This window comes from Dendronephthya gigantea, unplaced genomic scaffold (assembly GCF_004324835.1).
Source record: "Dendronephthya gigantea isolate DGI-Jeju-01 unplaced genomic scaffold, DenGig_1.0 000014F, whole genome shotgun sequence".
NCBI lineage: Eukaryota > Metazoa > Cnidaria > Anthozoa > Malacalcyonacea > Nephtheidae > Dendronephthya > Dendronephthya gigantea.
Window position 1 is genome coordinate 1,951,703 of NW_021163024.1, and position 27,928 is coordinate 1,979,630.

The following is a 27,928-nucleotide window of genomic DNA, read 5'->3' on the forward strand; positions in this document are numbered from 1 at the left end:
TGTCTTCACATCACGTAGCCGGTGAGAAGCCGTTGAATTATATTACAATAAAAACACATGCAATAATTGTTTGTTGTGTAGTGAAAGAAAGAAATTAAACAAGCTGGGAGTTCTTTTACAACATGGTTTATTTTGAAAAAGTTTATTAATTCAATTACATGAATAAAACAATCACCACACGTAAATATTAAAACTTACAACTAAAAACTAAAAATTATACTTCGCAAAATGCAAACTAAGCGACAAATTAAAGCCAATTCTACATACGATATTGTCATAATGTCATATCCAGTTCAAACTAGATTGCGGTGCCATTAGGAACACGTTCAGGAAGAAGATAGATGTAAGGAAGCTCCAATTTTTCATTTCGTTCCTTTATTTTCTTGGAAATATCTTCAAGTTTGTCCTGGAAACGGTTGATAGCATCGAAAGCTTCCTGGTCTTCCCATGCTGTGGCACTGTAATTTCCCAAATAACGCTAAAAAACAAAGGACAGCTCACTTACTGTAGAGAAGTCGTAATGACAAGATTTGACTTGTTTCACACAAGGAGGAATTTCGTTTTAAACTAATCCGAATACTTTTTTACATTTTTTAGGCAACGCCAATAAGATGCCCTAGTGTAGCTTTTTACCGGAAGTAGTCAAAATTTATGCATTCTGATTGGTTTACTAAAAATGTAAACAAACTTGCTGATTTTTTTTAATTCCCCCTTGTTCTTGTTTCAGTCATTAGGCAGCGAGATTCATTTCCGCAATAATTAACAACTTTAAATTGTGAAGAAAATTAAAAATGCTTTGGAAACTGTTTACTTCTTTTTAATACTTTAATTTTTATAAAAACTTTTATAAGCGAGTTTCGTGATCATAGGCTGTTGAGTAATAGATATTTCGCACCATTGGTTTAGGCGATTTCCTTGCATGCCAGAGTAAGAAAATCAATATGCAGAGAAAGACTTAAAGAACTACTCTCCTGATGCAGCTATATTTCCTGTGACTGATTGATTGTCCAAATAAAAATTATCTATCACATACCTCATCTTCGGAGAACTTTGTTAAAATATAAACAGTTGCAATGGCTTTGGCTGCTTGAGATTTGCTCGGCAAAGTTGATAGAATTGACTCAAATGTCGCTTCGCCCTTCTTCTTTGGTGGTGGTTTTCGAAGAATAGCTGGAGCATTTGGAGTGAATCCGTAATGATCTTTTTGACTGAAGTTGACAGCAGCATGTTGGCAGGAAAATGTAAAAATAAGTGAGGTGAGGATTTCGATCAATTGTTCAGCACTTTCAAACGAAGCTGGAACTCCGTGATCTTTATGACCTGGATTAACACGCCAACCATTCTTATGAACATCAAAGATCCAACTGTGAATCTCGTTATCTTTTTTCACGTCATCATCGTTCTTGTAGTAAATACCAATGATATCACCAACGAGATTTTTAATGGCTTCCCACAATGCAAGGCCATCGTCTCGATAATAAAATTCTGGTAGTTTTGAGGGATCATCTACGCCACGTTTCTTCAATGTTTGTGGAAGATTGTAGTCTTGAAGATTAACCTTAAAAAACAATGTATCTATATCGCACCTCGAACTGATTTTAATGATGTTCTAGTGCAAGCCGGGTACGTTTAAAAAAGACAGTATAGTTTTTGTGTCGCGTCAAGGGAGAACATGTGCTTTTTAATTACGTGGTTTATACTGTATAGCATGGGTGGATCCAGTACTAGTGCACAAATTTGCATTACAAAACAAAGCGGTTATTTTTTGCAGATTTCTTGTGTGATGCAAATTAGTGCACTAGTGCTGGATCCACCCCTGCTGTATAAACTAAGATGAGAGGGTTCAGAATCACCGCAAAAACGAAAATTGGGGGGGAGATATCATTTCATAGAAATATATAATGCGGAACACGAGAATATGAATAATGTCCCCCTCCCCAATTATCCTTCATGCAGCAACCCCGGGAAACCTTGTATCAATATATTTTGGGATTTCGACATTAAGCAAGGTACAAATAAGTGTTTTATTATGTATAAACGATATAAATAAACGATATTTAATAGTACTGACTTCTTTAAAGCACTTCTCCATAAATGCAACATGACCACCACCTCCTAAAGACAAAGATTGATCGACAATTCCACCTGTGCCAATTAATTCTTTACGACCAATGGTATCAATTGCCAGAACGCCATAGATGTGAGGTTGCAACAATTTAAACACTGGATGAGGTGAAGCAAGGTTTCGCCAGGTTGATAAGGCAAATGATTCTGTAGTAAGGTGAGTTCGCAGCAAATGTGTGTTGAGCTAAATTAGAAAAATGGATCTAAGTTTTTAAAATCAATGTACCATAGGCCATAGCATTACCTGAAAATTAAAGATACAGTTTGCCATTACATTGCAATTTGAGATTTACAATTTATCGTGTTTGATTTCATTCATTGGGCAAGGGTTTTATACCTGAATATGTTTCTAGTCTGGTAAGATACCTGATGGAAATTTGATTCAGCTACAGCAAGCCAGAATTTTGCCAGCATCCAGTCATGTTCATTTGCTTCATGCGGTGTCCATATTGGATTCTCAGGACCAGGTTCTTGGCTGATTTGTATAGCAATTGGCATAAGATGCCCCAGCTTATTAACATAAAACAGCGCGAGAGGAGCAGCACAGTAACGAACGTCAGCATTCTCATGGTTGATATTATCAGGAACTTTGTATCCCATGTCTTCAAGAATTGGACCACCATAACACTTTGCACCTACCAGTGCCTCGAAGTCAACCATGTAGACATGTCCATCCTGTAAAAAAATAGAGGAATTCAAACTTAGCATGGTTGAAAATCACCCAATGATTTTGATAAGGCAAACAATTATAAAAAAATTCATCTCCCGTTTAAAGTCAGTGAAAACTAATAAATAAGGTTCACTTCCTTCGTCACATATAATTACAATAGAATAGCCACAGAATTTGTGCGTCATCATCAATTGAGAAAAATAATTTTAACTTTGAAGCGGAATTGCAACTAAAATGTTCAGTAGCGCAAGGTTAGACCCCCCCCCCCTCCGCAGGCATTTCAAAAGTATATTGAAGAAGTAAACTTTAATGCATTGGGCAAGCTGTATCAGAGAAGGAGAGAAGTTAAACATATGTCATTTTTTCTCTCTCTTCAACGACAGAATAATTCTGCTGAAATTGCTTTGTAATAGAGCAAAAGCTAAAACGGAAAGGAACTCGTCAGGATTTAAATTATTCTCCGTTGTTACCCTCCTTTCCAGGTTGTTCCTCACCTTCATTTCATCTTCCAATGACTTTCCTCTATCCAACGAGGCTTTCACATCATCGTTAGTCACCGGAAAATTCTCAGGAAGTGCGTCGCAACGAATTAGTGTCATGGGATTGGCTCCATTGAGGAATCGGTAACCAAACCAACGATCCTCACTCCATTTATCCGCCATGTTGGGTGTGTCACCAAGGATCCAGTTACGGTATAAGATACGATAATCATCATATGAATCCCAGTCTTCAAACAATGTAAACAGCTTCCCGATTCCGAGGTTGACGAGGGCAGATTTCCTGCTTTCATGGTAGGATCTGGAAGAAGTTAGAGATTCGAGGATTTATTAAACCCAGGTAAGTACATACAGTGCAGTAGATTAACCATAGTTATGGCGGAAGGGGCGTCTGCCCTGCATGCCCCGCGCGACGCGCATGGGCGTCAAACTTTTCATGTGCCAAATCGAATGCATATGCACTTAAACAAAGACTTTAGCTTATTAACATTACTCACATTAGGTTCGGCATAAAAGTTCGACGTCTGAAACAGTCCTGAGAAGGATGCAAGATGCACGATAGATGTCTGCCGTTGGTTTCAATCGTGATGCTTTCGCTACTGCATGTAATGCAAACTAACGGACAACATGCTAATTGTGATTTTATAATATCATAATACCTTTTTTCAGAGATTTATCCTGTAGCAATTAATGTCCTTCATCTATTCAACTAAAATACCTGGTTTTTTCATCAGTAAATTGAACATCTCGTGGAAGGTCGTCATGTGTTTTAGCCTTAATATTTCCAGGCATATCATCAGAGACGTAATCCCACTGGTATGTGACTTTGCGTTGTTCAAGCTCCTTTTGTCGCTGTTCACTCACTATGGCTGGTACTTTATGGAATGGTAGAGTTGCTAGAAATCGAAAGTCAGTGAAATTAAAATAGCCTTCCTGAACCTCAGGCTTCCGTTCAGCGTAACAGTATAAACCAGTCCAACCTAACCTGGTTGACAGGGTGTCCTAAACAGTGCCTTCTTTTGAAATCATTATTTTATTGTTGAGGGTAGTTTTTTTAGGACACGCTGTTCAAGGTTTGTGCCACAAGCGTTTGCACGACGTTTTAGAGATTACATTTGTGCAAAGCTTTGACCACCATTAACGAACTTCTTATCAACCGAGTGGGACCGCTGAAAATGTTTTACACAATCCAAGGGCAGAAGGGCTCCAATTTACCAAAAGTCAACAGTCTAAGACACCCTGTGTTTTGGATCCTGATTTTTTTTTAATAATCCATGTTATAAGAACCTAAGCAATTTCTAACAACAAAGCTTCCATGCTTCGTAAAGTCGTTTAGTACAATTTCAGTGTTTTACAATCCTTGCATGATTAAAACTTCTCTTTGCTGGCCACACAATGTACGGACGAGACATCACTCAAGGCACAAACTGAATGAGAGTCTTCCGGTAGAAACTCTCTTTCAGACTTGTGCAAAATTACTATGACCTTGTGAGGTTATTGCAGAAAATTATAACTCGTGTTACCTTCACCAGGAAATAGTACCATATCCTTGATTATCCATCTGAAGCACGGGAAAGAGTACACACGGTCTTGACTGGAGCTCAAAACAATTACCTAAATTAGTGCAATTTTTAGGTTTAAATTTTGAAAATACCGCACAATTACAGAATATTATTTTGACACAACTAAAACGATCGTGTTTTCATTTCCAAGACAAAAAAGGAGAGTCAATGCCAGGAAATCATGCGATGTCAACACGTATTGTAAATGCTGGTTTTGCTCTAATCCTGCAGTTCTTTTGAGGTTGTAAGAAAAACTGATGCATTGGTGTAACACCCCCCATAACTTGTTACATTTAAAACAAAATGAAGGGGACTATAATCAATCTTGAGAATGCAGCCGTCGGTCAGAATTGTAATATTTACTACCTGTGCCGCAGGAAAAAGATTTATGCGGTTTACAGACGTAGAATAACAGTATACTTCATGTATATCAACCTACCCTGTTTACAAACCAGTCTGCATCACCTGACCAGTATCCTCCTCCATCAGAATGAAGTTCAATGAGTTGTATGTCACCAACATCGAAAGCTTCCACTTGATATTGCTCTTTACTTCCTGCTTCGAAGTCATTATGGAACCATTTGTCCAGTTTCAAGTAATCTGTACGACCTTTGGCACCTGCAGATAAATATAAACGCTTAATAACGAAGGGAAAAAATTCTCTATTTTCCCATTGGCGAAATTTAAAACATAATTTATGTCTTTGTAGTTTGTAAAATGGTTAGACGCAGAAACGCTGGTTAGATGCAGAAAAAGTTGGAAGAAATATCATATAATACTGTTGGTGCCTGGTTATATTTTTGTATTTTGCTTAATATTAAGCATTCTAGGTATCAATTTACCTGTAATTCTGATGGTGATAGTTGCATCCGTCCCGGCATGCTCCCTGTCTCCAGTTTCAACCTCGATATTGTAAACGGCGTTTTGTCCAGCTGGAATCAGAGATCCGATTTTCATTTTACGAAGATGCTGGGCGCGAGAGTACACAGCAACTCGAATATGTCCGATGCTGTTGTAATCCTCAGGTGATTTAGCCTCCAGTAATCCTAACGATTCAGGTTGGTTGACGATATTGAAACCAGTTCTAAATTTAACATATTAAAAAGGCCGAATTAAAATCTTACAGGTCGTGTGAAAAATGTAATATAAACAAATACTGGTATATATAGTATTCTTTTCTATGCTTTATTTAATACTCCCTTTACAAAACCCTCTCTCTCTCGCTTTTCCGACTCCCATGTGTTTTCCCCCACGTGACCGTTACGTCACGAACACTACAGTATAAAGTTAGGAATAGTTTTGACAGCATCTATTCCTTCCAACTATATTCGGCCTTTGCTGTGGAAAGTAAGGGTGAGTAAAGTCGCTGCTATTGATTTTCATACGCTCTTAGAGCCATTGCTCCATGGCCTTAGGATGAGATCAATCATGAACAGGACGAATATTTGGCTGATATGTACCCTCCTACATCGGCGTCAATCCATCGTTAATTGAGCGGAACCGTATTTATATATTCTGTCATGCCAGGCTGATTTCTATTGGAAGTGAAATTGTTTTCATAAGGAATCAGCCTGGAATAGCAGAATATATGAATATACATGCTCCCCCTCAATTAACGTTTGATTGACGCCAATAAATACGTGCATAACCATAATTAAGCTTTTACCGTCGACGTTGTGGGTTAGTTGTCAACGGGAATTCAAATTTATGCCCAAATCTGGGAAATATTATAAGCAAATGCACTTAAAATTGAGATATCGAACCTTTCCAGGACATCTGGTGACAATAGTGTCTTGATTGAGACAGTAGCAAGGTCAAACCATGGGTGTGTTTCCTTGTCCCACATTATACCAGCGTGGAAGATGGTTGCAGTGTCATTTGGAGATGCTTCATGTATTTGAATTTGCAAGCGATAATTTACTGGGCCTTTGGAAAGACGCTTGACGTACTCTTGGCGTAAATAGTCGTCTGGTCGTTTCTCATCAGCATGACGACTGAAAATCCTTGAGAACAGAGAAAAGACAAGTTGTAGAAATGGCGGATTTATATAGTGGTGTTGGATTGATCGGTTGGTTAACGAGGATCCGATAATTCATTGCTGCCTTTTTAGGTAAAGTCCAATTCACAGGCGGACAAATTAATAGATGTGCAGTATTTACCAAATTTTTCTTTGTTCCTCCTCTGTCAATCTTCCACTCTCATCTTCTTCTTTGATATCAACATCTCCAGGAAGAGCACGATATCTGCAATAACGAACTTTACCATCCTTTGCTTTAAAATGCATCGTAACTTGAGAATAGTAGTAGAGATGAGCGAAGGTATCTGGAGCTCGTCTCAGGGCCTCGACCAGATTGTAATAACTGAAAAATAATTTATGTTCCATAACTTCAAAAACTTGGCGGATTCTGTTAGAAACACCGATTCTCTGGGTCATTTAAAGTCATTAAAGTCACTTGTTATGTATTACAGCTCTATGTATTACATCTCCATTTAGTGTCGTAAATATGTCAATTTCACCGATGAGAAATATCCGTGATGTAAATCTGTCTCTATTTTTGTATACAAGTCAGTCATTGTTGATTGCACACAAATAGAAATATTTTATCAGTCATCTTGACACGTTCACGACATTTACCACTGAATGAAAATAACACATCACGTGCATGAATATATTCAATACTAAGAACTTACTGACTGAGAGTGAGGTCTGTACGGTAAAATATCAAACCGAGGTCGTGCCGTATTGACCGAGCGATAGCGAGGTCAATACACCAAGACCGAGGTTTGATATTTTACCGTACAGACCGAACAGTCGAAGTTAGTAAGTTTTTTATATTATATGCCATATTTCATTCAGACATTGTAATGATTAATTCTTGTTTTCACAGGGCAATAAGAATTGCGTATTGCCCGTGGGCAATACGGGGAAATCCGGACCTGTCAGCAGCCAATCAAATTGCAGAATTAACCAAAACAAGCGCTTGCCATATAATAATTTATATTATATCAAGACAAACAATTAAATTAGCGAGGCGTTCCTATGAATCAGCATTACCAATGTTGATTTATCGATTATTCAGAATGAACTTACTAGTAAGGATTCTTGTAAACATATTTTTCAGCTTCTTCTCCTTCCTTGACAGGGACAAAATCCTCCAAACTTGAAGTGTGCCAAAATATATTAGCTTCTCCAGAGTTCATAATTATATCCATTGGACTCTCGCTATCACTGTCAGCAAACTTGATCGAGAACGATCTCGCATCTGCACCAGCATCATCCGGGTACTTGAGGTTTGCATGACGTAATCTGGCAGGGAATTTTCGACCTGGAGTTAATGGGACGTTTTGGTGCGTTAGAAAATTTTTTTACGTGTGGAATAATAATTATGTTAAACTTATTACAATTGTATTCAATTAGATATTCACTGTTTTCCTTAGTCTTTTATCGTACTGTAACGTTGATGGCTTTTGAACTTATAAATTGCTTCTGTAATGACTAATAAGACTACAAAATGATGATCCAAAACTCAATCAGAATCTTCATAATCCAAACCATTATTTATGTAGTGATAAAAATCATGGAATACTAACCAGCTCTGAAGAATTCGTGTTCAGGAAATTTTGGATCATCAACGATTTTTATTTCTCCAATTCCGCCAGTACCAACAGTGTGGGTAGCTCTACGGAATCCCTTTAAGGTTGTACCAAGGGTGAATAAGGTCTTGAATTTTTCTGTCTTTAATTTCAATTTTAGACCGCCGAACACAGGGGAATCTGGTGGTGGCTAGAAAATAAAAAAATATATAAAAACATATTTATTTTCAGTTTATGAATTAATATACCTTGTCGTAAGAATTGACTTAATAGCGAGCTTTAGCAGTGACTACGAGTACGACTACGAGTACGAGATTCGTCATTCTCGCGCGTTGTTTGCTTACGCCATCGGCCAAAACTCGTAGTCGTTGGGCTTTCGAGTACGAAATTTATCAAAAAACTCGTACTCAAATGCCCGGCGACTACGAGTTTTGACTGATGGCGTAAGCAAACAACGCGCGAGAATGACGAATCTCGTACTCGTAGTCGTACTCGTAGTCACTGCTAAAGCTCCCTAATTAAAGTATAGTGGATGGAACCATCCTTGGTTAAACTTTAATGCTTAGATTTCTATAAAAGCATCAGTTCTCGAAAATAATTATTTGGACGTGTGGAAATTACTGAAAGTATTCCCATTTTCTGAAAGGTTCCCATTTTGGGTCGCGCTAACTCTCCGCTCAGGCGTTTGCTTACTGTGCCCGCTTGGTCGCCACGGTTTACATTTGACATATTTTGGCCAAAAGTTTTCTTGATCAACCAGGAGGCAAGAGGCTACGGGTATATGAATTTTACACGTTAGTGTTCCTCTACGGCGGCTGTTGAAAACTGAAATGTAAGTGGGAATTACATTTCTTTGTTGGAAATAAGAAACTATTTGGGTTTTGCTAACATTCTCGGCAATCCCACTGAGAAATAATTTCTTTGAACTATAACGTATACGTTTTACTCCGATAAATCCGTCAGGGGACTCGCCGACGTTACGGGAGAGTTTATCCGGGGTTCTTTTGGTTTCCGCAATAGACTTACACATTTCAAAGGAGAGTTAATACTTCACTATAGCTATATAAACCTTCAAAACATTAAAACAGCACAAATCATTTTAAATCCCCAAGCATTAAACGTCGAATTTCGTTGTTTTTTGATTATTGAAATATGCAGTGATTGCATTCGACTCTATAAAAGCTTAAAAGTAATATTTGTTATATCAAAACTCCGAATTGCACTTTCAAGAACTCTTTTTGAAGTTAAAACAAGACTTAAGTAGTTTTTGGTCATCGCAAAACGACATACCAAACTGATACACAAATAACGCAATGAAAATAAAATGCCTTCTTACAGCAATTCGAAATAATCCAAAGAGACAGTCACCTACCTCTTGAACGATTATAAACTACAAGTCGTTCCTGCTCACCGCTAGTATTGAATTTTTAATGTTTTTCAAGTGTATAATTCCCTGGTGGAATCAGTGCACTCGCACGCTCGGGTGTTAAGGCTCTTTCCCACTCATCGCAAAATTAACTTGCAAACTCGCTGCGAGTGTTTGCATCTAATTAAAAAAAACTGTCAATCATTGTTATTGGACAAAATTACCCGTACCAAGTTTGCAAGTTTGTTTTTGCGATGAGTGGGTGAGAGCCTTTGATTAATCTGTAAGTGTATCAATACTACATTCCTGTTTGTTTGATCTTTTAATGCAACAAAGTTTTAAATCTAAATCCAACGAATATTTGACCTTTATTAGGATGATAACATCTTAAAACTTTTCTAGTGTCTTATCGCGATTTTTTGGAACGTAGTTTTCGATGCAAGATGATAGATAGCTCAGCGTTTTTTTCACACAGATAAAAAAATACTCGCCATCACATGATAGTGAACACGTATGAAAACATTCATTATTTGTCTCATACTACAAAATAATATTTCGGATTTTACTAAACTATGACCTTTCAATGCCCTCTCGTTTAGAAATGCGATATAAACCCTCCGCAAAGAATGAAAAAAATAAACCCTGAAATGACAAACAGTTTCCTGTTTGAATTGACAAACAACAAAGAGGGAATATAATTGTCATAATAAAAATGGTTATACAATTTATCAGGTGGTAGTGTTTCTTCAAGGCCTATAATACGCCAAAAAACTCGTACTCAAAAGCCCAACGACTACGAGTTTTGACTGATGGCGTAAGCAAACAACGCGCGAGAATGACGAATCTCGTACTCGTAAGTCGTACTCGTAGCCATTGCTAAAGCTCCCTAATTTCAAGTTCCTACACGGGGGTAAAACACGGTTTGATCGGCCAGTAGAGCCGTTTGGTCCATGTTTTGTGGCAAAGGCTTATCCTCGTACGTGACCATTAAAAAAGTCATGCAACATGTTAGATATCATTGCTTATATTACTCGTACGTGATCATTAATAAAGTCATGTGACACGTTGGATATCATTGCTTATTCCTCGTACGTGACCATTAATAAAGTCATGTGACTGATGTTAGATATCATTCAATAATATAGAAGCACGATATCGTTAATAGTGAGCTTGAGATTTATTCAAATTATTTAACATAATAGGCGTTATTAGATTGGCGTTTACGGCAAACACAAACCGCTTGTGTTGTAACTCGACTATCTTGAAGTGTGCGGCAATTTCGCTGAACTAAAACGTTCTGCATAAAAATCGCGATGTTCAGCAGTAATGTAAGAAAGTAATAGGCTATTTTTCTGATGTATTTAACAAAGTAGCTAACTCTGCTTTGCAGTATGTGACAATGTGATAACGTAAGCGGCGCAAACAGATGTGTTTGACGTTTCGCGAAGATATTTGACGGAAGGGTATTAAAGATCACATTTCTTTCTAAATTACTTTCAAAATTCCACGAAAGCAAGATGAATAAATATTCACAACTATACCGTGTGTTCATCTTTCAATCGCTTCTCAAGCTCCTCTTTACCAAATTTCTCGGCGAATATCTCAAATCCATAATTTTTCCCTAGATTGGCGAAAGGAAAACAATCATATATTATCATTCAAATAAATCGCAAACTATACATATAAGGAGATATTTGTAGTATTGCACTAATGCAGTAACGCTTAAATTCAGTGATTATATCGTCTTCAATCATTACAGACGAATACAGCAGTGATGGAAGTAGAGCAGACACTAGAAAGCATAGCATAGTTGGACCAAAATCTCAGCGCCTTTATTTCGCGATAAAGTCACTACTTGTACACATGTATCAAATGCGTGTCGCTTGTAAGCAAACGCATATTATTAGATACTTCAGTCTTAAGCAGAATTTATAATTTCATACTTACAAACCATGGTGAGAATAACTGTTTCTTCAGTTCCTGCAATAAGTAACAGTACTCGTTATTTGAAGACGCAATTATGCGCAAACGCTATATGTATACAGCCGCTCTGGCTACGTCACACCGCGGAGAAACGTCTGCGCGTGCGTCAGCTGCCTGTTATTATGGAGTTTACGATTCACGAACGAGGCGAGCTCGACGACGCGATTGCAAAGCAAAGAAACAAAACACGCGAGATAATAGGTATGCATAATTTGCGGTCCAATGACACGCGTGACAACGCCTTCAAATGAGGTAACTTGACTATAGCGACGTCGAGCAAACCCCGTCGTGGATCGTAGACTACCTAATATTAGCAGAGAAACGGTTCCCTTTCCGAAGGTTCAAATGGCTGTTAAAAAAAGTAACCCTCATTCTTCACACCCTTCAAACTTAACCTACATGTCAATTCATGGCGCCATATAGTCCATAAATGATAAATATATCTAATCTCATGCAGTACTTATGTTATTAAAACCAACTTATTTTTTTACAAATAAGCAGTGGGCGAAATCCTAGCCTTTCCTGCAATCTGATAGGCTGTAGCAGCTGATATTTTACGATATCTGATCACGGTACGGATCCTAAATTTTATACTCGAGGGAAAGGCGGAAAGCGTATTTGTTTTGCTTTTCTAAAGATTTATTCGCGGACTTTTGATTTTATATGGACCAAATGATTACCACGATATAATGAAGTGAGTCTAAGTAAATTAAACAAATCAGGTTTTGATTGTTTATGTTTTTGTTGCCACTGCTGAGTCTGACTACACAATGATAATAGCTACGACCGAACGCCCCTTTTTGTAATAAAATAAATACGTTAATTACCGTTTTGCTCGGTGCAGATAAAAAAATATTTCCCCTTCGTCTCAAGTCGCTTTTATTACATTCGGAATATATTTTTCTATCCGGACTTCGCAGCCGGTAAATAACATAATTTTATAATATATATATATATATATATATATATATATATATATATATATATATATATATATATATATATATATATATATATATATATTATCGTTTTTCTAATTCTGCATTAGCAAACCGGATTTCATAACTTTCCTAGTAACTTTCCTTATAAATTTCCTGGTATTAACTTTGGTATAATAATTATGAGATAAAAATCTCCATAAGAAGTAAATTAAGTATTGTTCATTCGATAAAGAGCTATCAACTGCACAAAGTATATCAAAGAGTTCTTTAATTGAAGCACTGGAAGAGCTGTGATATATAATATATTTACGTTACGCACTGTATCCTGCAATAATGCTTGTCAACTGCATGCAGTAGCACACGATCAAATGAATTAGTCAATTAAAGAAACCAATGCCGAAAGTCCTTTTTCAATTTTTGTTACAAAATGAAAACAGATACTCTTAGTAGCAAGTTATGTAACTCATTTACATACTAAGTGGGGGAGATTTTTGTAATGACTCACATTTTTCAATTGTTCCTTGCATGCTTAAATTTAAGATGTGACGTATGCGGTATCGCGAATATTCACGAACATATTAAATTCATATTGTCAATTAAAGGTCAATAAAAAACGTTTTAAACAATCCTTTTTAAACAAATATCTTTTTAATGCCTATTCCACCCCAAAGCATTGCACCAGCATCGCAAAAGCGTAGGTTCGATTCCTGCCTGAGGACCTACAGTTGACTCATTTTCCCATCAACTGTTATTGGCTTGAATTTCAAGAGTTTGTATAATTCCACTCGAAATTAAGACTCTTTGAACCTTTGGAATTATTTATACCTGCATCGAGTGAAGTGCCAAAAATCATAACTGAATCACCCTCACTAATGTTTTTAACGTTTCATACCTCATTAAGTTGATACGATTGATAATATACAACCATAGCAATTTTTTAACGAAATGTTTCAGCTGCATCGTTGTCGTGTTGTCGTCCTACATGCTTAAGGTCCATGTTGTAAGTTATTATGTACACCATGCAGGGCCTGGAGCTCAAACGAAATTGGAATCAGGCGCGAACTTTGTCGCTAAAGTGCATTATTCTTCTTTCGTTTGTCGATGGAACTGACAGTCATAACATATTCATGTAACTATAACACACGATACCTCCTACCTTACAGGTGATAACATCTTGCAATTGGATTTCAATATTCACGAAAAACGTCAGATTCTGACAAAAAAAGCCAAGATAAAGAAATCAAAGAACCAGTGACAGTGTGATGTTGTTTGGCCACTGGTAGCTCGTTATTGTGTTGCTTCACATGAAGTATCCCTATCCTAATTCAACTGCTGACATAGCATGGCAGGCGCCGCCATTTTTTTTCGGTGCCCTTCACAACACAGATTAGCAATATACAGATAATAAACTTCTGTCTTTTTGCTGTTTGTTTTGTCGCGTGATGACTTCCGGCGAGCTTGGCAAGTGTCATGAATTCTTTTCAATGAAGTCCCATATTTACACGTAAATATTATTTATTTATTTCAAGTTGCTAACCGTCTTTTAACTATGTTTCTTTAAATAATATCAAAGCATAGAGTGTATAATTATTGCTAATTTTAAACCCGAAACTCAAAACATAATAATTATGGCCATGTCTTTCTTTTTTGTCTTCAGATTTCCGCTAAAAAGACTCGTGTATGGTCATAATAATCGCGCATAAGCAGCAATTTGTAAACTTTGTGTGAAAAATAGTCCAAGACAACGGTGATGAAGTTGTTTTTTTATGTCAAACGCCTAAAATCGTGAACGCTGAATTGCTTGTCGTTTTACATGCCATGTTCGGCATGTTGTTGTTGTTCATTTCAAGTACACAATGGTTGTCCTTTTTAAGCTCCTGTCATTTCGTTTTCACATTTCTATTAATCCTAGATATTTGTTAATTCATTTCATCTTATCTCCTGAAGATATATTGTATCTAAAGCATGTAATACATGTTTTCTAAACTCAAAAATAGCTCAGCCAGTGCTAAATTATTGCACAGCTTTCCATACGGCAAGCTCTGCACTCCTCAGCTATATTTTCTACTGCTTTTGCCAGCATCAAATAATTTCATAAACCAGTTCTTAGCTCAGAAGAAACACTTCATCCATCTTTTTAAAAATTTTAAGTCAAATGGGACATAGCCCTAAAGGTTTTGTTTAAATCAGCATTTATTTGTCCATTTTTCTATCGATTTAAATTTCAGCATGACACTTGCCAAGCAAGTTACGCATGCGCACATTGGGCAAAAACCGTGCGACTTGATTCAACTTTAGTTTCATATCTGCATATGGCTCATCTGTGGTGAAGTTCACTGTAAAAATAGCGGCGCCTGCGATGATATGTCAGCAGTTGAATCGAGGATGAGGATACTTCATTTGAAGCAACGAAATAGCGGGCTACCTGTGGTTTGGTCGCAAATATGCAGCTATCTACAAACCCTGACCGACCAGTTACTCCTGATTATTTATTACTCAATATTATTAGGGACCTACGACATGAGTTATTCGCTGCGACATTCTTATATAGGACGCGTAAAAACACAATCTTAAAAATTCCCAGCCTTACATGGGCCTACGATCTTTTGTTATTGAAAGTATACGAGAATATTTATGCATATTTGTGTTTTGATCGTTCCGAAACACCAACGCTTGGGAGGTGTATATTCACGATTGTGAAGTTAGCCCCGGATTCGGCCTCAGATTGGGCCCTTTATTGGGCCTCACATTCAACTGTATTCAATCATTCAAAAGTGGAATTTAGTTATTTAATAATAACAGGTTTTTTAGCCATTTTTTCGTCTAAGCTTGAAAATTACGAAGATCTGGATGTAAAACTTATTTATGCATTGCTAGACTGTAATTAGAATAAAGCAGTCGATTTTATACACATTTACAGAGTAAATTGATTATTATTTTAGGGCACTGTGTGAGAGGTGGTTGACCCACATAGATGTGGTATAAACCGAACTGGTTTATTGCAATTCCTGTGTATATGTCCATGTTTTACAGAATAATACGGCCTTACAAATGGTGTGCATCATTGTGCTGCACAGTCCCAACATACTCGGAATTATTTGCTTCCTTGCTCAAATTTAAAATTTCATTATGATATAAATCAGGGGTGGATCCAGCACTAGTGCACTAATTTGCATGACACAAGAGAACTGCTCAAAATAACCATTTGGTTTTGTAATGCAAATTAGTGCACTAGTGCTGAATCCACCCCTGATATAAATACAAAATACTTAACTAGTATATGATCCTCTCACCGACGCTATTAATGTTACAATTTGCCAAAGTCATTCGCTACAACAGGAATTAGCGTAGATGTGCATACAAATACAAAGTAGTATTGCCATATGACAAACAATGGTCCAGTGATGTTAGGATTATAAGTTAAACTTTGCGCGACTTCCACACGCATATATACGATCGTTTCAAACGTTATTTAAAACAGTATTTTCCTATCTATTCAAAAGTACACATCAGTTGAAGGCGCAGACGTTACACGCAAAATATTTGAGGGCAACAGCAACGACTCATTGCAAAACATCTTACAATATTACATGGCGTTGACATGTATAATTACGTTATCATCCTAATTGTGCAATTTAAACTTATGCATTACATGCAAAATGCACGCCTTCTCCATGCACTGCATTGAAGATAAACTTCTGTCTATTAAGGTATGATTTCATTGTTCTGCATAATAATACAATGTGCTGTGCCGAGTTTTGCTGCAGTTTGTAGCGCAGACGATGCAACTTGCGCTCTGGGATTAAGGGATTATAATTACTCAGAAGACTGTACGTTGACGTGCTATCAAAGTAAACCAATCAAAGCAGTGATGACGTGTAAAATAGACGCACTCGTTTACAGCGAACAAAATGCAAAAGAAAGATGATCTCATTATGCCAGCTTAAAAGACACATTTATTCAAAAGCATCAGACACATTAGAGACATAAGCATGCATACGTTTAGACACTTATAATAATAGTTATAGTACCAAACTGAATATAATAGCCAGTAAAAAAGCCAGAGATGCTCAAAATTTAACTAAAAGGTATATTTCTCGCTTAATGAAGCAAAAAGTCTACGTAAGAGATATATAAGGTGCCATATTTATGGTAATCAAAAACAGGTTACAATTGAGAAAAGTATTTAATATTTACACTACGGTTTCTTATTAACTGTCCGCACAAATGTTCTCAACTTTTAGTATTCAGTACATAACGGTACGATCTTCTGAATAACATGCACCTTTTTGCGGTATAGAGAAAGAACACGAACTTTTTTTTGCAATAACTTGGACCAAAATTTATGACGTGTTTGCGTCATAACCAGATCATGCATGCAAATTGGAAAAACTAACCTATTCTAATTCTCAAGCATAAGTTAAAATGGTAAAATTAAGCGTAATTTCCAATGAATAAAAGAATACTGATCAAGACACAATGAAACAAAAAATAGAGGTATATCACGTTACAAATGAGAAAAGTACTTATAATATTCAGAGTGATGGTTTCTTATTAACTGTCCATACAAATGTTCTCAAATTTTAGTATTCAGTACATAATTGCTCGATCCTTGTAATGACACGTACGTTTTTGCGATACATTGAACTTCGATTTATGACGTATTATTGCGTAATAAGCAGATCGCAGATAAACGAAACTATTGTACCTAATTCTGTAACATAGGTTGTAAAATGAAATTTAAATTTTTAATGTATAAATGAATGTCAAGAGCCGGTTTTCCACTAGCGATATTTTTCGTGCGAATCGACATTTCACTTTTGTTTCAGAGCTCTCAACTCCAACCATGTGGAACAAATTGCTCAAATACAAAGGAATAAAGTCGCTTCGCCAGAAAAAATATCGCTAGTGGAAAACCGGCTTAACCGCCTATATGTTTTGAACACAAAGCAACGATACTAAAGTAAATTGGTCCATTAAAATTGCCTATGTGAACAGATCTATATTTTGCTAACTAAATGCGAGGAACCAAGCATTTCGCAACGTTGGCAAACATAATCCACTGATGTATTTTGAAGGATTTATCCAACTTGAAGAAGGAAACAGATACAATATACCCAAATAATCAGTTAGAGAATAAAAACAACTTGTCAGTAATATACTAGTGGATATGTAGCTAGTTTGTTTGTCAGGATGATTTATTAACACATGCATAGTACTGCTGTTTCATTCTATGCGTCAATGCGTTATGCTTCGAAGAGGAAATCTCATCATTACCATCAGGATAATCAGGACATAATATTGCATACTTTTATCCTAATATAAACAAGATAAAGTTTTTTGACACGCAATATTGCAATTACCATCATCCTGCATGAAGACTACCCAAGAGATGACTGGGAGAAGCTCAGTACAAAAGCATCATGTGTATTCACTCACGGCATTTCACTTCTCCATACAATATACTCAATTTAATAAAGCAAATAAATTCAGGAAATTTTGAGAGCTATGGCCCCAGACATTTTGAAATTTGCTATCCTTTCGAAAATATCAAGAATATCATAATGTGATCAAACTTATAGTCGCTCTTTAAAACTAAAAAATTCGTCGTGGCTGAAAAAATCGTTTCTTGTTTGTGACGGCAGCAAGGTCGGTTCTTCACTAGCTAGCGTACGTTATTTTTTTCGAGATTTTACCTTTGTTTAAGAGCTTTCAAATGCACCAACTGGAACTCTTGCTTGCTCAAACAAAAAACCAAATAAATTGCAAACCGGTCTAAGATTCGTATTTACGGCCTTTGGTTAATACGTTAAGAGATGGGATTTTGACGTCATGTGCAGTGTTCCCCACTTCCCGTATACTTGCTGACGTAAAATAATGGTTAGACAAGACGTACGCTGACCGGAAGTAAAGATTTTGTTTTTCACCGAAACAATCCTTGAACCAGTCTTTTGACGTTACTCATGACGTTTATGTTTATGCTAAAAACGTCACTTGCTTAATTATAATGACAATAACACAGTCATGTCTCATGAACCAGGTTCAACTTCACCAACTGGAACGAAATCTTGCTTGCTCAAACGCACGAAAGAATAAATCGAATACCGGTCTAACGTTTTACGCGGTCACACTAGCGCTAGAATCGTGCTTGCTTGAACGAAATCCACTTGAATCTGTGAACAAGTCACCTTCCAAGCGCGCTTGGAAGTGTGACCGCAAAATGCGAAATTCAAAGGCGCCGAAGCACGGTCCAAACACAGGATATGTTTGAATCGTGCTAGAATGTGAATCTCAAGTGGATTATATAATTTAGCCAATGAAATTTTCTGTTTCAAAGGGAAATAGACGGGCAATTTGAAAATGTCATTAAGCAGTAGTTTCGAAATATATTGTCTATGTATCTTCGCGAGAAACGCAAACACTGCAAAGTCGAGTAGGAAAAATTTCAAAAGAAAAATGTCGCAGACACCAAGTAGCTTAAACATATTCAATGATATAAACGATGGCGCGTTCTTGTATATATTCGAACCCTTTTGATGGTCAGGAGAGTAATACTGCTTTTGCTCGTGCAACGCCAGCTCGTGCAACGCCAGAAGGCACGGATATTTGCGCTTTCAGCTCATGCAACACTAGAAGCCACGGATATTTGCGGGAACCAAAACCACCCCTATTCTATCCATATTTCCCTCGAGCAGAAAGGAGCTTTCTTTGGTGGTGTTGGTAATAAATACAAAGACTCGTTCTCCATCCCGGACGCCAAATATTTAAAACTGAAACCTTATATAATGATGGACTTTTAAATTACATCAGTTATCTGTCAACATCAAAGAGCAAGCACGCATACTTTTTCGAGTGTGAACGCGACGTGCTTGGCTTACATTCCAACATGTCCGAGATTAGCAAGGTGTTCACGCAAGTACGCTAATCCGGTGGTAATCTGCAAGCACAAGCGCTAGTGTGACCGCGACGTACTTGGCTTACATTCCAACATGTACGAGATTAGCAAGGTGTTCACGCAAGTACGCTAATCCGGTGGTAATCGTCAAGCACAAGGCGCTAGTGTGATCGCGAACGACCTTTGGCTACGTTCGGGAATGGGATTTTGACGTAATGTGCTGTTTACTGTACTTTTATTAACGCAAAATGATATCGTAAATGAACATTGAATGTCACGTAGCTAGTAGCACCAAGTACGTCACGACATGGTGTAATGTTCGCGGAATAGTGATACAACACTGATATTTTAAATCCTTTAAATTATTTGCCTAGGGTAAGTAAAAAAAATAGCTACACTTCTGAAATCGTCATTCAAATTTAACACCGCTATATTCGTTACTCATTCCTCTAGAATATTTTTTAAATAAAATCTACCAAGATTGCAGTTGTAAATCGAATATTGAATAATGTCATAATATAATTATTGGCATTTGGTTCTCTAATTCATTAGCCTGCGCGCAACTATACAGCAACAGCGTTGTATCATAGCAACAGCTGAAAGAAAAAATGTAAAATGTAAAATGTACTCTACGAAATTAATAAACTTTATCGCGTTGGGGAACACATTTACGCGACTTTGTAGCTTCTGAAATGCGATGTAAATAAAGCTAGAGTCTTTACGAACCAGCTCTGACGTGGAAAATTGCCGATGCCTGCCAACAACCAGCAGAAATTGGAGCTGTAAGGTACCTAATATGATCACTCGGAGTATACAATTTCAATCGTGAAAATATTCTTTCTCGAAATTCTTTCTAAAATTTTCTTCAAATTTTCAGTGTTTAAATATTGATAAAATTGATGATGTTATGACCTGAACAAACATGAATTCTCAATTGTGGATTACACAAAAAGCAAATTTCATTGATTCTCCCCCAGTTTCTCCCCTCATTTCTTAAGCGCGACGCCATGTTGAATTTCTAAATATCCAATATGGCGACCAGACATGAGGAGTGCATAATTATTTTAAAAATCCTTAAAGCTCTACTATTTTGAAACTGTATTTTGAAACTCGTGTTTCGGATAATCTCTTTGCAAGTTATTGTTTTTATGTAAGATAGCTTTACACATATCTTTTCTCTTGAAACTAAGATAAGGTAATATTTTATTTGTATTTTATTATTTATTTATTTGTATGTACTTAAAGATATTAAAATATATTGTGTATTCTGTTATTTCCGAGAACGTCAAAAACACACACTCATTTCTCTTGAGATATTGCTCCTTTCTTGGCAAATTTAAGTGAAACTTAAAAATATCTTAATACAGAGCATCAGCATTTAACTTTAATTAAAAATTCTACCATTATCCACTAAAAATTATGAGAAAATAGAAAAAAAAACATTAATTCAGTTTGACCCTGCACGTAGGAAGACTGGGGTGTCCTCCGATAGCTCCTTCAATTTCCTTATCTTTGGCTCCACTTGAACATTAGCCAAATGAGCGAAGTTCCTACTCTATATTATAAATTATATATTGCTCATAGTTGACGCATGCCGCTTGGCGGCCATATTGGCCCGCATTTCTAGCCCTGCCAAGGTTGACATTGCTGGAACGCAATAACTTAACTTTCAACCAACGTTGCCACAACGTGCGTAGCAATGGGACGTTGATGCAACTGAAAACCTCACCCTGCTCGAATGTTTATTTCAGCTTTCAATCAACGTTGCCCGCACAACGTGGCAATTTAACGTTGTGGTACAACGAACATTCAGCTATATAGACCGAACTTTAAAAACAACGTTAGACCAACGTTACTACAACGTCAGAATACAACGCTCATATAAACGAGATTACCACTTTGCCGGAATCCAACGTTCAACCAACGTTGCCCGCACAACGTAGCAATTTAACGTTGTGGTACAACGAACATTCAGCTATATATAGACCGAACTTTAAAAACAACGTTAGACCAACGTTACTACAACGACAGAATACAACGCTCATATAAACGAGATTACCACTTTGCCAGAATCCAACGTTCAACCAACGTTGCCCGCACAATGTGGCAATTTAACGTTGTGGTACAACGAACATTCAGCTATATATAGACCGAACTTCAAAAACAACGTTAGACCAACGTTACTATATACAACGTCAGAATACAACGCTTATATAAACGAGATTACCACTTTGCCGGAATCCAACGTTTAACCAACGTTGCCCGCACAACGTGTTTGTTTCCAATGGGCAAAACCACGCTCAACACCGTAGAGATTTTCGTAATATTTATTTATATATTCTAAAATGATTGCGTTTGATTAGATTACATTATATTATTGATTGGTGAATAAAGAACTTAACACATTACAAATAAAGATTATAGTACCTGAAGAGTGGGTCTCTACGGCTTGAAACAGCACTTCATTTCATTTCATACACAAGCTATATGCTCAATATCAAACTTAAATCTCTTTGTTCTTATCCTAATATATATAACTGTCCCGAATCAAATTACAAATCAACGCATATCCTATTGCAAGCAAATCAAGTTGAATCAAAGTATAATCAAGATAAATTAAATATGACGTAACAAATATAATTAATAATATGTAAAGTTTTGTCCGAAGGTGGGCTGTCCGAAACAACCCTCCGGGCCACGATCAGGACTCTTCTTCTAAGATTGGACAGCATTTCTGTACCGATCGTTTGTACTCTCCGTTCTTTGTCTTAAACTTCACGTTTCGTATCACACCGTCCTTGCCAGGAAAGACTTCGATTACTCGGGCTAGGTTCCATTTTCCCCTGGCGAGGTTGTCATCCACTACCAAAACGATATCGCCGCATTTGAACTGTCGCTCTTTCCGTTTCCACTTCGTTCGTCGCATCAGCGTTTGAAGGTATTCTCTCTGGAACCGGGTCCAAAATTGCTGCACCAATGACTGGGTGTACTCAAACCTTTTACGGTTGTTCTTCACTTCCGTAAATGGGCCTTGTGGAATATCAACGGTCGCTCGACCAAGGATGAAGTGGTTGGGTGTCAAGGGCTGAAGGTCGTTGGCGTCGTCTGAGGGGTATCCGAGAGGGCGGCTGTTGACGAGGCACTGTACTTCTGCAAAAACCGTCGACATCTCGTTCCAAGACAATGTCTGCTGACCAACTATCACTTTCAAAGCAGACTTTGTCTGTTTGACCATGCTTTCGAAAACTCCTCCCTGATGAGGACTCAGAGGAGTGTTGAATAGCAGTTTGAACTTATGGCTCACAGAAAAATCTTCCATTTGTCGTCTTCCTTCTTTGAAAAGCTCACGTAGCTCTTTCTCAGCTCCAACAAATGATGTCCCATTGTCCGAGATAACGGTGGCGGGCCACCCGTGGTGGGCTGCAAAACGTCGCAGGGCGTGGAGAAAAGCGTCAGTGGAAAGATCTTGGACAATTTCTAGGTGTATGGCACGAACCGTCGTGCAGGTGAAAACTGCTCCCCAAGCCTTGATTTTCTTATTTCTACCGTACTTGAGATAGAATGGGCCAAATAGATCCACGCCAGTGACTGAGAAGGGTGGAGAAAACAACTTTAGCCTTTCTGGGGGTAAGTCAGCCATGAGTGTGGTGTAAGGATACTGCCTTAATTTACGACAAGTGACGCAATCTTTAACAATCTTTTTTACCAGGTTTCTGCCACGGACAATCCAGAATTTCCGTCGTGTCTCGCACAGGGTACGTTCACGACCCGCGTGGAATACTCGGTTGTGGGAATCTTTGGCAACTAATTTCGACACGACGTGGTCTGCTGGTAGGAGCATAGGATGGGTTTCGTCGTATGATAAAGGCGAGTGCTTCAGTCGTCCTCCAACACGAATGATTTCGTCCTTTTCAAAGGGGGCTAATTCTTGATAGCGTTCTTTCCAGTTTTTTAATTGCTGTTGGGCGGACTTGATCCAATACTGTTCGGCTGATTCTATTTCCTTGGGAAGAAGCGGGCCTTGTACTCGACTTCGAGACTTCGCATTATTGATGAAGCGCAGGCAATAGGCTAAGACGCGACATAATTTCTGCCAGTTTGAAAATCTGGATGGGTCGATGATGGGACCTTTCACAGGTTGCAACGTAAATAACGGTTTGTTGACCTTCGTTTCGGGTACTTCTGGAAATGTTTCCTTGACTTCGGTTGGCCAATGTTCTGGACACTCTCTTAGGAACAACGGGCCATTCATCCAACGCTCGTTCATCTCATGGACCGCAATGCCACGACTAAGGTCGTCAGCTGGATTAAGGTCTGTTGGAACATACCGCCAAACGTCGGGCTCCCAGGTGCTTTGGATTTCTGCGACACGTACGCCAACAAACGATTTGAGTAAAGTGGATTCCGAACGTAGCCATGCAAGTACTATCATGGAGTCTGACCATAACGTCACTCTTATAGGTTTGATTTTGAACTCATCATAGATGGTTTTTGCTAATCTTGTCGCTAACAAGGCCGCCATCAATTCCAGTCGTGGAATAGTCGTTTGGCGTAATGGGGCAACTCTGGCCTTGGCGGAGATGAGGCGTACTTCTGTCCTTCCAGATGACGAGGACCAAACTAGATACGCTGCTGCTCCATATGCGAGGACGCTGGCGTCAGCGAATACATGCAACTCTGGTGAACCAATGGGTGATGGTGGTTGTAGGCATCGAGGAAACTGTATGGTCTTTAATTCTTCGATCTCCGCAAACAACTTTCTCCAGGTCAATTGCATTTCCTTTGGCAGTGGATCGTCCCAATCGAATTTTTTCATCTTCCAAATCTCTTGAAGACCAATTCTCGCTTTAATAGTCACAACCGACGCAAGACCTAAAGGGTCGAACAATCTTGAGATGTTGGACAGGATCACTCGCTTGGTGTATGGCTCTGCTTGTGTCACCTTCACTTCGAAATGTATGGTATCCGTCACTGGATTCCAAGAAACTCCTAGCGCTTTGACTCCTTGCTCTCCATCTAAATTGAATTGGTTATTTTCCTTGACGCTTTCTTTAGGGTTGGAAGTTTCGGTGGTTGGAAGGGAAACAGGATTTAACTGGGACGTCACTTTGGTAACTTTAGACACACGATCTCGCACTTCCTTCGAAGAACAATGCCACTCTTTGATTGGGAAACTGCCAGTATTCAAAATCTTCTCGATATCAGAGATTCTCTGGATAGCGTCTGTGTTTGACGGGCACGAGTGAAGCAGGTCGTCGACGTATCTGTCACGCTCGATGATTTTTGATGCTTCTGGAGTAGTCTCTCGATGTTCCTCAGCTATCTTTAACATAACAAAGCTCGCCATATCTGGCGATGGTTTATCGCCAAAGGTAACTCGAAGGAGAACATAGGTTGACGGTTCTCGAGACGTTTCCATGTCTCTCCAAAGGAATCTGTGGACCTGACAATCACTTTCCGGTAATAAGACTTGTAGGAACATCTTCGAAATGTCCCCAGCAAACGCGACTGCTTCTTCTCTGAAGCGGAGTAGAACACCAAGCAAATTCCCGATTAGACATGGACCTTTGTACAGCAAAGAGTTCAGTGAAACTCCTTGGTAGGGGGATGCAGGATCAAACACAATCCGCAGAGGAGTGCTCCTTTTCTCTGGGCGATACACACCATGGTGAGGCAGGTAATACACAGGGCCTTTCGTATTCTTGATCTCTAGATCCGTCAATCTCCGTGCCCATCCATTCTTTTCATACTCAAGAATGGCGTTCGCGTAACTCTTGGCTTTACTGGGATTTCTTGCTAAGCTTCTTTCAAGGGATTCGAGGCGTCGTTTTGCAAGTGGGTAGTTGTTTGGAAGGTTGGCCGGATCTCTCTTCCAAGGGAGGCCGATCACGTATCTTCCACCGAGCCTTTTACACGATGATTCAAACAAATCCACTGCTTTCTTTCCTTCTCTGGTCATGGTTTCTTCTGGACAGCTACACTCAGGCGCTCGCACTCCGACTGTTTCAAACTGATAGAACTTCTCTAGGTCAATCTTCCGAGCAAAATTCAAGTAGCTCATGCTTGGGTTTCGCGTGGCGGAGTCCGGGCCGATGACATACCATCCCAATCTCGTTCGTTTGGCGATAGGCTGGAAAGGAGAACCTTGTCTAACTTCGTTCTCCGCGTGGAGATGGCTATACTGCACCCCGAGGATGAGGTCTACCCGACCAGCACGATGTGGAAACTCTATGTCGCTAAGGTGATCGAATGACTTTAACCAGTTACGGTTGAGCGCAGGGATACTGATGACGGTTTGGTCTAACTCGTGGGCTTCAATAGGGTAAGATTCTCTTCCGCTAAGTGGCGAAATCCAAAACTTGACTCTTCTACTGTCATTCTGGGTGATACGTTTGCCGCCAACAACGGCTATGTCAACTCGTTCTCGTTGTCCTTGCAGTCCCAGTGACTTCGCGAAATCCTTGCGAATTACCGTAGTACCGGCGCCGCTATCAACGAGCACATTCCCTTCTAGAACTCTTCCGTTTGCGGATTTAAATTGGACTCTTACAACGGGCATAATACTGTCGCTATCGAGTGCTGATGTTGCTGAACTGAGTGGTGCTGGAGGAGGTTCGGTGTTCGGGTGGAGTCGTTGGTGATGAAAACGAGAACAACCGTCTATACCACATTTTGTTTTGGACTTGCATTCTCTAGTCAGATGACCGCGATTCAAACAAGAAAAGCACAACCGTTGATTTTTAGCGTGCTGAATTCTTTGATCCGTTGTGCAATTAGAAAAGGTCGGACATTCAACAACACGATGCTCTTCTGAACATACGTAACATTTCAACGGTTTCTTAGAGTTCCCTTGATTAAAGTAAACACCATTTCTTTCTCGGGCTGGCTTTCGAGAACTAAAGTTATAAATGTCTCCAAAATCTGGATCGAATTCGGCTTTTACGCGCTTTCTGAGGAATTTACTGATGTGCTCGAGGGACGGGCTTTCCCCCCTTTCTCTAAGGCCGGACGCGACGTCTTTCCACTTATGAACAAGGTGATCGGGTAATCTCATTATAATCTTGCGGAGATTGTCGGTAGCATTGACGTCTGATAAATGATTAATTTGTTTCAAAGTCGCTACGCAATTTACAACGTCGAAAGACAGTTCTTGTAACGCTTGGCTATCGTTACCTTTGATCCTTTGCTCGTCAATCAATTTTGTAATATACGCTCTTGCTATAACGCTTGGCTGGCCAAACTGTTCCTTAATGATTTTGAGCGCTGTTGCGTACATAGTTCCCTGTGAGCCTAATCCGCTTATAGTACGCTCAGCCTTTCCGGTTACATGCATTTTCAGTTGCGCCATTCTCACGTCGTCAGACAGATGTGGCTTATCGTGTATAAGCAATTTGAAACGGTCGATAAATTCAACGTACTTAAGTGGATCTCCGTCATATTTCATTAACTTTATACTTGGAATATCTTTACTAGCTTCTAGTTTATATAACGCTTCTGCTATAGACATTTTTGAAACTTCGGTAGGCAGAACTGTTTCTTTAAACTCAATTAAATCATCTATCCAACTGTCAAAGGATTGCCGCGATGACAGGTTAACTTGTAGATCGAGTTTCGAAAGGCCGCCGGCGCTGACTTGCTCTCGGTTTTGCGTTGTTAAATCACTAGTTAAATTCCGCGGATTGTCTAATTCCGTATTATCTACGCTACTGTTGATTACCAACTCGCTGTTTTCAGTCGTTTCCCTGGTTTCGATCTGTACGGTCGAGAGTTCCTCAGGGAGATTTTGAGTAATTCTACACTATTGCCTCCGGCTGCTATATTTTCGCTGTTGCTAGCTGACTGTCCCGAAATCTGTTTACTAGTTGAAGACGTTGTGTTAGCGTGTTGTGGCACAGGAACGGACTGAATGTAGTGTTCAACATATTCTTCCATATCGTAAAAGTCTTTGATCAAATTATCTTCCCAACTGTCCATGGCTGAGGTTTGACTCTCGTCAGCAAACTCATATAACTCAGCATGACACTCACGCGCTAACTCAAAGTCCTTGCGGATTTCTATCATTTCTTTCTCGACTCGTTTACGCATCTCCGGGCCCTGGTCGATAAGCTTTCTTACTCTATTAATGGTTCGAGTCATCTTACCTCGTTGAAGTGCGCGCTTTTTCTTTATCTTGCTCATTTGCGGGTTTAACTCACCAACGCCATGTGTTACTGTCGTCTCTTGTGATACTTCACCTACGCCACTTTGGCCTTCTTCGTCGCTCATGATTTCACCCAATAACCACGATAATTCGCCT

The 27,928-nt window shown here is 38.7% G+C and overlaps 3 protein-coding genes across 3 annotated transcripts; all 3 read right to left on the reverse strand.

Moving 5' to 3' along the window:
- Positions 1-178: 178 nt before the first annotated feature.
- On the reverse strand, positions 179-11,948 carry LOC114519830 (allene oxide synthase-lipoxygenase protein). The gene is made up of 15 exons (XM_028540008.1): positions 11,761-11,948; positions 11,355-11,434; positions 8,445-8,637; positions 7,945-8,179; positions 7,013-7,213; positions 6,617-6,856; positions 5,696-5,937; positions 5,293-5,471; positions 4,815-4,905; positions 4,010-4,187; positions 3,289-3,592; positions 2,491-2,799; positions 2,072-2,308; positions 1,034-1,558; positions 179-478 (listed from the first exon to the last, which is right to left on the reverse strand). The coding sequence occupies exons 1-15, from the start codon at positions 11,765-11,767 to the stop codon at positions 299-301; spliced, it is 3,201 nt and encodes a 1,066-aa protein (XP_028395809.1). The 5' UTR covers positions 11,768-11,948; the 3' UTR covers positions 179-298.
- A 9,959-nt stretch (positions 11,949-21,907) lies between these two features.
- On the reverse strand, positions 21,908-23,477 carry LOC114519832. Its single transcript, XM_028540010.1, has 2 exons — positions 22,060-23,477; positions 21,908-21,972 (listed from the first exon to the last, which is right to left on the reverse strand). Exon 1 carries the CDS (start codon positions 23,471-23,473, stop codon positions 22,334-22,336), a length of 1,140 nt encoding a protein of 379 aa, XP_028395811.1. The 5' UTR covers positions 23,474-23,477; the 3' UTR covers positions 21,908-21,972; positions 22,060-22,333.
- Positions 23,478-23,628: 151 nt separating this feature from the next.
- On the reverse strand, positions 23,629-26,191 carry LOC114519743. Its single transcript, XM_028539912.1, has 2 exons — positions 23,798-26,191; positions 23,629-23,703 (listed from the first exon to the last, which is right to left on the reverse strand). Exons 1-2 carry the CDS (start codon positions 26,189-26,191, stop codon positions 23,629-23,631), a joined length of 2,469 nt encoding a protein of 822 aa, XP_028395713.1.
- Positions 26,192-27,928: the final 1,737 nt, after the last annotated feature.